Here is a 12,768-nt window from a genome sequence, read left to right on the forward strand (position 1 = left end):
GCGCGGCGGCGGCGGCCGCCGCGCGGTCCGTCGCCGGCGCGCCCGCGGCGCCGGCCGCCGGTGGCGCGCCCCCGGACCCCAAGGCGCTCGCGGCGCGCCTCGAGGCCCACGTGTCCAACTCCGTCGCCAAATTCTCCGCGTCCAAGCTCAAGACGAACCCCTTCGTCGCGACGACGTCCGCCGACGCGCGCCTCGCGCTCCGCTGGTACCACAACTGCCTCGTCAAGGCCAAGATCCGCGCCGCGCGCGCGCCGCCGACGCCGAAGCTCCCCGAGAGCGCGAAGAAGGCCAGGGCGCGCGTGCCGCTCGCGGCCCGGCCCGTGCGGCCCCGGGGCCTCCCCGCGCAGGCGCCCGCGCGGCGCCTCGCGCTCAGCGGGCAGAAGAAGGCCGTGCGCTTCGACGACGACGACTCCGACAGCGCCTGGGAGAGCGACGACGCGGACGACGACGACGACTCCGAGGAGGAGCGGAAGCCGCGGAAGGCGAGCGAGCCCAGGAAGGCTCCCGACGCGCCGGCGGCCGGCGACGGCCTCGACGCCATGACCGTGCCCGAGCTCAAGGACCTGCTCCGGCCCGCGGGGCTCAAGCTCTCGGGCCGCAAGTCCGAGCTCGTCGCGCGGCTCCGCGACCACCGCGGCGCCCGGCCCGACGCGGCGCCGGCGGACGCGGCGGACCCCGCCGCCGCGCCGGCGGACGCGGCGGCGGTCTGCGAGGACGCCGAGGCCATGCTCGCGCGCCTCGAGGAGAAGCTCGCCGCGTCCGCGAAGAAGAAGCGCGCGCTGCTGGGGGACTCGCCGGCGCGGTCGCCGCTCGTCGACGCGACGAACCGCGGCGCCTAGGCGCGCATTTTCCGCTACATACAAAGTTTAGCCCCCGAACGACCGCCGCGAGTCGGTCATCACGCGCGGCGCGGAGCACGAGTCGCACGTGTTCGCGTCGCCGTCGATGTCGATGGCCGCGGGGTCGTTGCTATGGTTGCAGAAGGCGCAGGTCCAGGCCTTGGTCATGCTCAGCTGGCGCTGCTTCGCCTTGAGCTGGTACTGGTCCCAGATGTCCTCGGCGTTGCCCGCCTTCGTGCGCCAGTCCGCGCTCGCCCGCATCCGCGCGACGGCGGGCAGCGCCGTCGGCTTCGCCGGCGCGGACCGCCTGCTCCGCGCGCGGCTCGGCGCGCGGCGCCGCGCCGCCGGCAGGGACACGACCGAGGCCGTCGACCGCCGGTGCCGCTCGCGGCGCTTCGGCCGCTGCGAGCCCGGGTCGGACCGCGTCGGCGACGCGGACGCGCGGGCCTCGAGCCGCGCGACGGAGACGGCGACGCGCTCGCCGCTCCGCGGCCCCGCGGACCAGCGCATGCCGTCGACGTCGACCGTCGTCGGCTCGCGGGCCCGGAGCGCGCGCGTCGTGAGGCCCCGGCGCCCGCTCTTGGACACGGCGCTCGACCGCTCCGGGAGCCGCGGCAGCGCCGGGGCGCCGTCGAGGGGCGGCGGCGGCGGCGGCCGCGGCGACGCGTCGGGGCTCGGCGGCGCGTGGTCCGCGACGTCCGGCGTCGGCGGCGCGCCGCGCGGCCGGCGGCCGCCGGGCACGCGCGGCGGGTAGAGATCCGCGCCGTGCACGTAGACGTTGTTCCCGGACGGGTCCCGGAAGAAGACCGCCGTCTGGCCGTCGAAGTAGGGCGCGCTGACGTACTCGTAGTCGACCCTGTGCTTCTCCAGGCGCCGGACGGTCTCGGCGAAGTGGTGCTGCGCGACGCGTACGCCAAAGTGCGGGAAGCGGACCGCGGACCCGACGTCCTCGTCCTCGCAGCGGTAGTCGTCGCCCGCGAAGTGGGCCACGAGGTGGTGGCCGAAGAGCGGGTAGTCCTGGAGGTAGGGCGAGCGGAACCTCGTCTCCCCGCAGCCGAGGACCTTGGTGTAGAACCGGTTCGCGACCTCGATGCTGTGCACCGGGAAGGCCTGGACCACCGTCCTCTCCTTGTCCATGTCCTTGTCGAGCGTGTACTCGAAGGCGAGGCCCCCGCGCCCCACCCACGTCATGCCCTCGTGGCAGCGCTCGTTGCCGAGGATCCTGCTTCTCAAGACGATGCGCCAGTCCATGGCGCCGGGGCAGCCTTCGGGCGGCGTTTTGGGTCGCTCCTAAGGGGGCAGCCGCGCGGCGGAGCTCCGGGCCGCCGCGGCGCGGGCGGCGCCGCGGGCCCGGCGCGGAGCGCCAAGAAGTCCCGCGCGACGTGGGCGACGGAGGCGCTGATATGCGAAATTAGGAACGCGAGTTTCGTCAACGTTGGCTATTTGCGAGAGTACATACATACTGAAGTGACATTGAATTGTTGAAGTGGCAAAACATGAGCACCGACGAGCTGCTCCGGGCGCCGCTCCTGGAAAGCTACGACGACGATGCGGTGCTCCACAAAGAGCGCAGACGCGGCGCGCGCTGCGTGCTCCTCGTGCCCGTGCTTCTCTGCGCCGGCCTCGGCGCGGCCTCGTGGCGCCTGGGCGCGCGCTGGCCGCCGCCGCCGCCGAAGCGCTGCGCGGCGTCGTTCTCGGCGCGCTGCGGCGCCGCGGCCTGCGCGGTCGGCGCCGTCGCCGCCGCGCTCGCGGTCGTCGCCGCCCTGCTGCGGCGGCGGCGCCGCGTCGACCCGCGCGCGGCGCCGCAGGACGCGGCCGGGTTCGCGAGCACGTACACGTTTTGGTGGATGACGCCGACGCTGCGCGCGGCCAACGCCAAGGGCCGCCTCGACGCCGGCGACTTACCGAAGCTGCCGCGGAGCGACGGCGCCGCGCGCCTCGCCCGAGCGCTCAAGGCGACGTGGCTCGAGCGACCGGGCGGCGCGGGCGCGCTCTTCGTCGCGCTGCTCGCGAGGATGCAGCCGCGCGTCGTGCTCGGCGCTCTAGGCCACGGCTGGCTCTTCCTGGGCCTCATGTTCCTCGACCCGATCATCCTGCGGCGCTTGCTCGACGGCGCGGGCGCGGACTCGGCGGCCGCGGCGCGGCGGAACCTGGGCTACGCCGCGGCGCTGTCCGCGAGCATGTTCGTGCGCGTCGCCTGCATGGAGGTCTGCTTCTTCGGCAGCGTGCGGGCCATGAACAACTGCCGCACGGCCATCGTGCCCCTCGTCTTCCGCGCGGCCGTCGGTTCGCGGACGGACGAGGACTCGGGCAAGCTCACGAATTTGATGGCGACGGACGCGGACAAGCTCGGCCGCTGGAGCTGGACCCTCTTCTTCGCGGCCCAGTGGAGCTTCGCCGTCGTCTCGTTGCCCGCCGTGGCCTACTGCATGTACGACCTGCTCGGCGCGGGGCAGGACAAGAGAGCGAAATTCCCAACTTCAAAGGCTCCTTTCTCGGCCGTTTTCCACTCGTTTCGGCTGATTTTTGGACGAGCGATCATCTCTCGGAACGGTCTCGAAGCGTGAATGCTTTTTTTCGGAACGCGCGCGCGCGGAACACTCACGTTGAAGCGACGTTGAATTTCTCTTGTCCTGCCCAGGCTCGGCGCGGCGGCCTTGGTCGGCGCGGCCACGGTCGTCGCGGCGAACCAGGCCGCGCTCGAGATCGGGAAGCGCACGAAGCCGGCGGTGCTGCGCCTCCAGGAGGCGCGCGACGCGCGGGCGAAGCTGACGACGGAGATGCTCGCCGGCGTGCGCCTCGCGAAGCTCCGGGGGTGGACGGCGTCGGTGAAGGCGCGCGTCGCGGCCGCGCGCGAGGCCGAGATGGCGGCGCTGAAGACGACGCGGTACCTCGACGCGCTCAACGTCTTCGTGGGCTGCGTCGCCGCGCTCGCCGTGCCCGTGGCCATCTTCTCCTGGTACGCGCTCGTCGAGGAGAAGTCGCTGTCGCCCGCCGTCGCGTTCACGGCGCTGGCCTGGATCACGCAGATGGAGTGGTCCATCAACACGCTGCCCGACATCTACAATTTGTGGTCGTCGCTGTCGCCGTCCGTCGAGCGGCTGGCGGAGTTCCTCCTGCGCGCGCCGAAGGAGCCCGCCGCGCCGCCGCCGTTCCCGTCGGACGCCGCGGCCGCGGTCGACGGCGCCGTGGGCTACGGCGCGCGGGCCGTGGCGACGGCCAAGTTCGAGTGCCGGCGCGGCGAGGTCGTCGCCGTCGTCGGGCCCGTGGGGTCCGGGAAGAGCACGTTATTGCGGTCGCTCTGCGGCGCGGGCGCCGCGGTCGACGGCTGGGCGGGCACGGCGCCGGGCCTCGCGCGCGCCTACGTGGGCCAGGACCCCTTCCTGCTCACGGGCACCGTCGTCGACAACGTCGCCTTCGGGCTACCCGTCGACGACGCGCGGGTCGACGCCTGTCTCCGCGACTGCGGCCTCGGGCCGGACCTCGCCGCGCTGCCCGACGGCAAATTGACGCCCGTCGGCCCGAGCGGCGTGCGGCTCTCCGGCGGCCAGCGGAGCCGCGTGGCGCTCGCGCGGGCCCTCTACGCGGAGCCGGACGTGCTCGTCCTCGACGACGTTTTTAGCGCGGTCGACGCGCACACGGGCGCCGCGCTCTGGGAGCGCGCCATCGCCCCGCTCGCGGGCCGCTGCGCCGTCGTGCTGGCGACGCACCAGCTCGCCTACGCGGCGCGGCCCGAGGTGTCGCGCGTCGTCGACCTCGGTCCGCGCGGCGCGGCCGCGCCGGCCCGCTCGATCGAGGACGCCAAGGAGGCGCCCGCCGTCGAGGAGGCGCCCGTCGCGGAGCCGAGCGTGGAGACGCACGCGCCGGCGCGGCGCGAGCCCGTGGCGCTGGAGGAGGTCGCGGCGGAGCTGCGGCGATTGCTCGCGGCGCGCGAGGGCGAGACGGTCGACGGCGCGCTCGCGGCGCGGCTCGAGCGGTCGCTCCTGGGCCTGGACGGCGACGAGCCCGAGCGCCGGAGGGGCGGCTTCATCGCGTACCGCGACTTTTTGCTGTACCTGGACGCCTTCGGGTCGCGCGCGACGAGCGCGAGCCTCGCGGCCATCGCCGTCGCGGCGTGCGGGTGCGCCGTCGCGTCGAACGTCTGGCTCTCCGTCTGGGCCGACGACGGCGCGGAGGGCGCGGCGCAGACGCGCTTCCTCGTGGTCTACGCGGCCATCGGCGTGCTCCAGGCGGGGCTGCTCGCGCTGCAGACGATCCTGCTCACGCTCTGCGCGTTGGACGCGTCGAAGACGCTCCACGAGAAGATGCTCGACGGCGTGCTCGGCGCGCCCCTGCGCTTCTTCGACGAGACGCCCCAGGGCAACGCGCTGAACCGCTTCTTGCAGGACCTGGCGAACGTGGACGTCGACGTGCCGACGGTGTTTTTGGACCAGCTCACGCGGACATTGACGGTCGCGTCGCAGCTCGGTCTCGTGCTCTACTTCGCGCCCTGGGTCGCGCTCATGCTGCCCCTGGCCCTGGTGCCCTACGGCTTCATCTTCTCGACGGTGCGCGTCGCCGCGCGCGACACGCGGCGCCTCGAGGCGGCCGCGCACGGCCCCTGCTACGCGCACTTCAACGACGCCTTACGGGGCCGGGAGACGGTCGCGGCCTTCGGCGCGCTGGACCGCTTCTGCGACGCGAACGCGCGCCTCGTCGAGGCCATGGCGACGGGCAAGTACGCGAACGACGCGTGCTCCAAGTGGTCGCAGGCGCTGACGACGATGAACGGCTGCGTTTTGTACCTCGCCGCGGGGCTCTGCGCCGTTTTGCTCGTGCGGCGGGGCGACGTGTCCACGGGGCAGCTCGGCCTCGTGCTGCTCTACGCGGCGTCGCTGCAGCGCGCGGGCATGGACTACATGTGCGGCCTCGCGACGCTCGAGGCGCAGTTCGTGTCCGTGGAGCGCGTCGCGGAGTACTGCCGCCTGCCGCGCGAGCGCGACGACGGCCGCGGCCGCGCGCCGGCGGCGCCGGGCAGCGCGGCGGCGCTCGTCGCGACGGACGTGGCGCTGCGGTACCGGCTCTCGCGGCCCCTCGCGCTCCGGGGGGTTTGTCTGGCCGTCGCGCCGGGCGAAAAGGTCGCGGTGCTCGGCCGCACGGGCAGCGGCAAGTCGTCGCTCGTCGGCGCGCTCGCGCGGCTCTACCCGCTCGCGGCCGGCGCCGTGACCGTCGGCGGCGTCGACCTCGCGGGCCTGCCGCTCGCGGACGCGCGGGCGCGCGTGCGGGTGGTCGAGCAGAGCTCGACGTTGGCCAGGGAAACGGTCCGCGCGAACCTTCTGGGCCCTTCCGCGACCTGCGGCGACGAAACGGTCTGGGCCGCGCTCGACCGCGTCGGCGTCGCCGCGGCCGTGCGGCGCCTGCCGGGCGGGCTCGACCACGTCTGCGCGGAGCGCGGCGACGACTTCTCCGCGGGCGAGCGCCAGCTGCTGGCCCTCGCGCGCGCGCTGCTGCCGGCGCCGCCGCCGCTCCTGCTCTGCGACGAGGCGACGGCGAACGTCGACGAGGCGACGGACGCCAAGGTCCACGACGTCCTCCTGAGGGGCCTCGACGCGACGGTGCTCGTCGTCTGCCACCGCCTCGCCCACGTCGCCGCGTTCGACCTGGCCGTCGTGTTGGACGACGGCCGCGTCGTCGAGGAGGGCCGGCCCGCGGACCTCCTCCGCGACCCGGCGTCGCGGCTCGCGGGGTTGGTGGCCGCGGGTAAGAAGGGTGGGTGTTGGTCCTTGCACTGCAAGTTGCTGAGGCAAGATGCCGCACTGGCACATGATGGGCTTCTTGTTCTCGATCAGCGCGCCGCCGCCGCCGCCACAATCGCCGGCGCTTCTGCTGATGCGGCTCTTTCGCACTCCGACACCGCCGCCACCGCCGCCGCCGCCAGCGACGCCGGCGCTTCTTCCGCTGCTGCTCGGAGTGCTGGCCTCTTTTGAATTGCTGTGGATCGGCACGAGCATCATTTATTGGCGGCGGCACTTCTCTCACCGCACGCGCCGGCTCTCGGCGCGATCGCCGAGCTTTCGCAAACGTCCCAGTCTCCGAGAGGACTTCCGCGAGGAGGCCGCGCGGATGCTGACCGACTTTCGCGGCTCGCTCAAACGCGTGCTCGAAGTGACGGCGCCTTCACCGCGCGCAAGCTTGATTCGGGAGAGCACCAGCTTTTCGCCATCGGAGGTCTTCTCCGCCGCGGCCGCTGCCCTACGGAAACGGCCGAGCCTCGCGTCGGCGTCAACGCAGTCCAGCCGCAGCCTCGCGGACGCGTCTGCCGCCGCCGCCGCTGCGACGACCGATACGACGACGCCCGCTGGTGGCGCGCCCGCGGCGGTAGCAGCAACAGCTTCAGGCGGTATCTCTCCTGGCACGGCTTCCGCGCTCCACGCGCACGCGATGCGACGCCTCTCCTCGCGCGGCTCGATGAAAAGCGCCTCCTCGCGCTCGCGCTCGTTCTTCTCCCGCGCCGACAGTCGCGGCTCGATGAAACGCCTCTCCTCGCGCGCGCGCTCGATCTTCTTTCGCGCCGACAGTCGCGAGGAGTTCGGTGACGCGGACGAGGAGGAGGAGGAGGACGAGGAGGACGACGACGACGAGGACGAGGAGGACGAGGAGCCGTTGTCGCCCGCCGTCGCGGCCGAGGCCCTCGACATGAACCACGTGCGTCTGTCCCTCGCGCAGTACGTGTGGGGCGCGCACTTGTCGCCGTGCCGTCGATCCTGCTGCTCGTCGTCGGTTTCGCGCAGCTGCTGCTGGCGACGGTGCTGCGCCGCCTCCGGCTGCTGCGCCGCCCGACCGACGCGGAGCTCCACTCGACGGCGTGCGACCTGCTGCTCGAGTCGTCGCTCGCGATCCAGTTCCAGGTGCTCCGCGCGGAGGAGTCGGGCGACGAGGTCGGCTCCTTCGTGTGGACGCCCTTCCCCTTCATGGTCGACGACGCCGAGTCGGGCGACGTCGCGCCGGCGGGGCGCGAGGGCACGCTCTTCTCCGTGGACGTCGACCTGACGCGGCGCGCCATCCTCAAGGCGACGCTCAACGAGGAGCGGCTCGGGCTCCCCGACCTCGTCGCGCTGCTCGCGCACGCGCTCGCCGCCGACCAGCATCCGAAAGTCCACGCCTACGCCAACTGGGCCATCGACCCCGACGACGGCGTCGGCCACCCGTACCTCCGGCGCACGTCGGTGGTCACGGCCCTCTACAACCACTTTGGCAAGGCGAACGCGCCGTGGATCATGGGCCTGCTGCTCTCGAAAGGCGCGGCGCGCGAGCTCGACGCCGTCTTCGAGGCGTCGCTCGCCGTGACGCCCCCGCCGCACGCGGAGGTGCGACGGCTCGTCGCCCACTCGCGGCTCGTGCGCTTCATCGTTCGCCTGCGCGGCCCGTTCATGCGCTGCTTCGACGAGCACCGGGAGGCCTTCCCCGCGAGCTATTCCGCCGAAGCGTACAGCCCCGCGTCTTGGCATCGGCGTCGACGACGCTCTTGACGCCTGCGTGGGTGCGTAGGTACTTCCTCGGCACCGTGATGCACTCGCTCGACCACTTCAACTACACGCGCTTCCTCAGCCCGTGGGCGCTGCTCGCCATGGAGGTGTCGCCGCGGCTCGAGACGCTGCGCGCGATCCAGGGCGTCGTGCGCTGCATGCTCTCCGACGACCTGCCGTGCGTGCTCTTCGCGCGCGAGTACAAGGACTCGCCGATGGGCTTCCACCGCGAGGTCTACCGCATCGCGCGCGAGATCGACCCATTCCTCGCGGCGCGGATGCAGACCTGCATCATTAGGTGAGTGAGTTCCTCTAATGAGTGTCCCTCAAGTTGTCCCTCGCCGCTCCTGCGCCGTGCTCAACTGGCAGTTTCGTGCGTCAGAACGCGAAACAATTCGGGATACCACGTATTCCCGAGCAGCTGCCCCGTGCACGACCCGAGCTCTTATCGCGGATCGTCGAGCCTCGCCGTCAGTATGCTCTCGTCGCTGCTGCAGCAGCCCGCGCCGCCGGCGGCCAGCGAGCCCGACGCCGTGTCTCCGGCGACGCTCATGAAGGAGAACGGCAGGAGTCGCAGCGCGTCGTCGTGGCGCGAGGCGGACCTGAGCCCCATCGCCGTCATCCACGAGCTCATGCACGGCGCCCACTGCCGCCACGCGTCCTCCGTGCAGCGCCTGGGCGCGAAGCCCATCCTGCACACGTCGAGCGAGAGCCTGGCGGACTTCGCGGACCACGTCGACTTCGAGCTGGCCGACGGCACGATGGATTACTGGTCGGGCTGCCCGCACTTCGCGGAGGGCGGCGCGCCGGCGTCGCCCCGATGCACCTTCGTGCCGGGGTCGCCCCGCTGCGCCGGGTCGCCCCGCACGCCGGGCTCCTTCGCGCGGCGGCGCTGCGGCGACCGCGCGGCGCCGCGGACGGGCCCGGCGACGCCGCAGCGGGGCTGCCCGCCGGCGGCGCCGCGGCCGCCGTCGCCGGGCCACGGCGTGCGGCCGCCGTCGCCGGGCCACGGCATGTTCTTCTCCTTTGACGACGGGGACGCGACGCCGCGCCTCCCCGTCTTCGGGGCCGCGTGACGACGCCGCCGGCTCCCGGCGACCCGGCGCCCGCGCCGCTCGCCGTCGGACCCCGCCACAGAACGCACGCGACATCCGCGATCTCTTTAACACCACTTTCTAGCTCGTTTTGACGATGACACTAGCGAGAAGACCGCGACCTCTGAAACACAAAATGTTACGCAGAGCTACTGGGCCGCGGCGACGCACGTCGCCTCGTGCGCGGCGACCGCGTCGAAGCCGCCGCGGAAGCCGCAGCCGCGCTCGCACTCGTACTCGACCTCGCGCGCCTGCCGCAGGGCGCGCTTCTCGGCGATGAGCTCGAGGCCGAGCTCGAGCTTGTTGAAGAACCACGCCGTCAGCGCGAGGCGGTCCGCGCGCGACGGTAGGACCGCGTGCTCGAGCGCCGACCGGAAGACGAGGAGGCGGTCGTGCCGCGGCGCGAGGTCCCGGTGCGGCCCGGCGTCGTCGCGGGCGCCGCCGACGTAGGCCTCGGCGCAGCTGTCCGGCCAGATCCGCAGCTCGCCGCCGTCGGCCGCCGTCCAGGCCGGGTTCAGGTAGTAGATCGCCGTGAGCTTGCGCCCGGACGGCCGGCGCGGCGCGCTGTCGCGGTGGCGCACGTAGCCCGCGGACCCGGCGACGTACTGGGCCGTCATGAAGGAGCTGCTGTCCATCTTGAGCGCGAGCGCCGCCTCGAGCTTCGCCCGCAGCGCGTCCATCGCGGCCCGGTGCGCGGCGACGGCGGCGTCGTCGCTCTTCTTGAGCCAGGCGATCACGTCGTCGCGCCGCTTGCCGTCGACGGTCATCTTCGTCCCCTCGGCGATCGTCGACGCCGTCTTGTCCACGGCGAGGCACGACGACCGCAGCGCCGCCGCGTGGGCGTCGCCGAGGGCGCCGTCGACGACGGCGAAGCCGTCGCTGCGGATTTGTCGCGCGATGCCCTCGACGACGGCGTCGCTCAGGTCGATCGTGGTCGGCTCCGCCGCGAGGTCGACGGCGGCGACAGCTTCGTTTAGCGCTGCCATGTTTTGCCACAAGCGCTTTATTGAACCTTATGCTGAACATTACATGTATTTCATGAGGGCTGCCCATATGGCCCGGTTGTTCGTCGCCTGTCTCGCCGTCGCGCACGCGCTCTACGACGTCAGGACGACCTTCGGGGTCACCTACGCGCGGGGCCTGACGAACTGCACGAACGGCACGGACTGCCTCGCGTCGCGGGGCCTCACGCTGGACCTCTACGAGCCCGTCGGCGCCCCGGGCCTGAAGCCCCTCCTCGTCGTCATCCACGGCGGCTCCTACTGCATCTTGGACTCCAACGAGACCGGCGAGGTGGCCCAGGCGCGGTACTTCGCCGCGCGGGGCTACGTCGCCGCGTCGATCAACTACCGGCTCTCCGGCGACCGGGGCAACTACCCCGCGGGCGCGGGCGCCTTCGAGCCCCTCTTCAACGCGTCGTCGTGGTACGGCAACAACTACGACCACATGTACCCCGCGGTGCGCGACGCCAAGGCCGCGATCCGCTACCTCCGGAGCGCCGCGGCCGACCTCGGCGTCGACGGCGCCCGCGTCGCGGCGTCGGGCTCGTCCGCGGGCGCGACGTCCGTCATGGCCCTCGTCGCGGCGGACGAGGCCGACTTCAAGGACGAGGAGGCCGACGACCCGACGCTCGCGTCGACGCACGTGGGCGAGTCGTCGAAGATCGCCGCGGCGCTCTCGCAGTGGGGCGCGGCCTACGGCGCCGAGGTCCTCGAGTGGCTCGACGGCCGGCCGCGCGTCGCCGCGACGTCGCCGCCGCTCCTCGCCTTCGCGGGGACGAACGACACGGTCATCGTGCCCGCGAACTCGGAGTGGCTCTGCGCGCGCTACGCCGCCGTCGGCGCGACGTGCGCGCTCCGCCTCCTCGCCGGCGCGGGCCACGGCGCGTGGAACGCGACCGTCGGCGGGCGGTCGCAGAACGACCTCGCGTTCGACTTCTTTTCCAAGCATCTCTAAAAAATATTACTCTTGGAGATTCGCCCGCTCCTCGGCGACGAGGTTCCGCGCGAGCGCGAGGAGCGCGAGGGCCCCCGGCGTGTCAAGAGTCCGCGGCGCGTCGTCGAGGACGTAGAACGCCGCGGGCGGCGCGCCGCCGACGCGCTCGCGGAACCCGACCGCGCGCAGCGGCGCGAGGAGCGCGTCCCCCCCGGGCAGCGCGCGCCGGAGCTTGTCCAAACGCAGCCGCCGCGGGTTCCGGAGCCCGTCGACGGCGTCGGGGTAGTCCAAAACGTTGTCCACGACGCTTCGGTAGACCTCGACGCGCCGCGCGTGCGCCGCGGCGTCGCCGCGCGAGGCGGCGAAGGCGGCCTCGAAGGCGCTCTCGACGCGTCGCAGGATGCGGCTCTCCTCGAGCTGCTCCTCGGCCGTCTGCGCGCGCGAGCGCTTCGGCGGCTTGCGGATGATTGGCGCGGGGAGCAAGGCGCTCATGGGTCGCTCGTACTCGTCTTTCGTCGGATGCGAGGGCCTGCCTAACAATTGCTATCTGTCATCGTTCCCTTGCGCAAAATGCCCAGCTCATCCACTGCTGAATCGGCGTGCGGTCGCCTCGCCACTTGGCCTCGGCAGCGACCAGTGCGCCCACGCGCGCGTGCCCACGGGCCGCGCAGCGATTGATCCCGCGGTCTAGGTCGTATGGGAGGGCCGCGCGCGACCTTCCGGCGCTCGTAGAGCCGACTGCGCGCGCGCGCACGGCGGTCGAAAAAGTGCCGGAATTGGGCGATCCAGCCGTGCTCCGGCGCATCGAGGAACTCTCAAACGCGACCACCACTCAAAGCTTCCTATCATGATGCTACACGATGGTGCTGCGCAGTTTTTGATGTTTCGTCGAAATTCCGGCCGCTCGCGAATGTCCGCCGGGCGCCGAAACGCTTCGACCGAAAACGCGAGCCGCGGTGCGCCTGTGGGCGCTGGCGGCGGGCTGGCTGTCGTCGAAGGCGTAGACCATATGTGACGAGCGGGCGAAGGCGTCGGAGTCGCCCCGGGTTGCGAAATCGGCGTGCGAGAGGTTGTTCTGGTCAAAAGTGGCCTCAAATAGCCCGAAAACGAATGATTTCGGCGCCAAGCGCAGCGTTTCACGTCGACCGATCACCGTCGCTGTGTTCCGTCGGGCGGTTCGACATCATAGAGCTCCTGCACGGCGATCTACACCGTCTCCGACGCCCACAAGGTGCCCGACACTCGCCGAAAGCGTCTCGGCCGAGAAGCGGCGAATGGTCTCCGCGGCCTGTTTCGACCGCGTCCGGGCCTCGGTCGAGGTTTGTGCGACCTGCCCGTCCGTCGACGGTCCCGACCGCAGCCGCGGGCGGCTGGATCGCCGCAGAGAGCGCCTTG

At 72.4% G+C, this 12,768-nt stretch overlaps 2 protein-coding genes across 2 annotated transcripts; both read left to right on the forward strand.

The window, feature by feature from the left end:
• Positions 1-4,075: 4,075 nt before the first annotated feature.
• AURANDRAFT_15788 (hypothetical protein) lies at positions 4,076-4,513 on the forward strand (the record flags this gene model as incomplete). Its single annotated transcript, XM_009040688.1, has 1 exon — positions 4,076-4,513. A coding segment is annotated over one exon (438 nt), but the record flags the coding sequence as incomplete, so codon positions are not given.
• A 501-nt stretch (positions 4,514-5,014) lies between these two features.
• AURANDRAFT_909 (hypothetical protein) lies at positions 5,015-6,589 on the forward strand (the record flags this gene model as incomplete). Its single annotated transcript, XM_009040586.1, has 1 exon — positions 5,015-6,589. A coding segment is annotated over one exon (1,575 nt), but the record flags the coding sequence as incomplete, so codon positions are not given.
• Positions 6,590-12,768: the final 6,179 nt, after the last annotated feature.

Source organism: Aureococcus anophagefferens, assembly GCF_000186865.1.
Source record: "Aureococcus anophagefferens unplaced genomic scaffold AURANscaffold_16, whole genome shotgun sequence".
NCBI classification, from domain to species: domain Eukaryota; class Pelagophyceae; order Pelagomonadales; family Pelagomonadaceae; genus Aureococcus; species Aureococcus anophagefferens.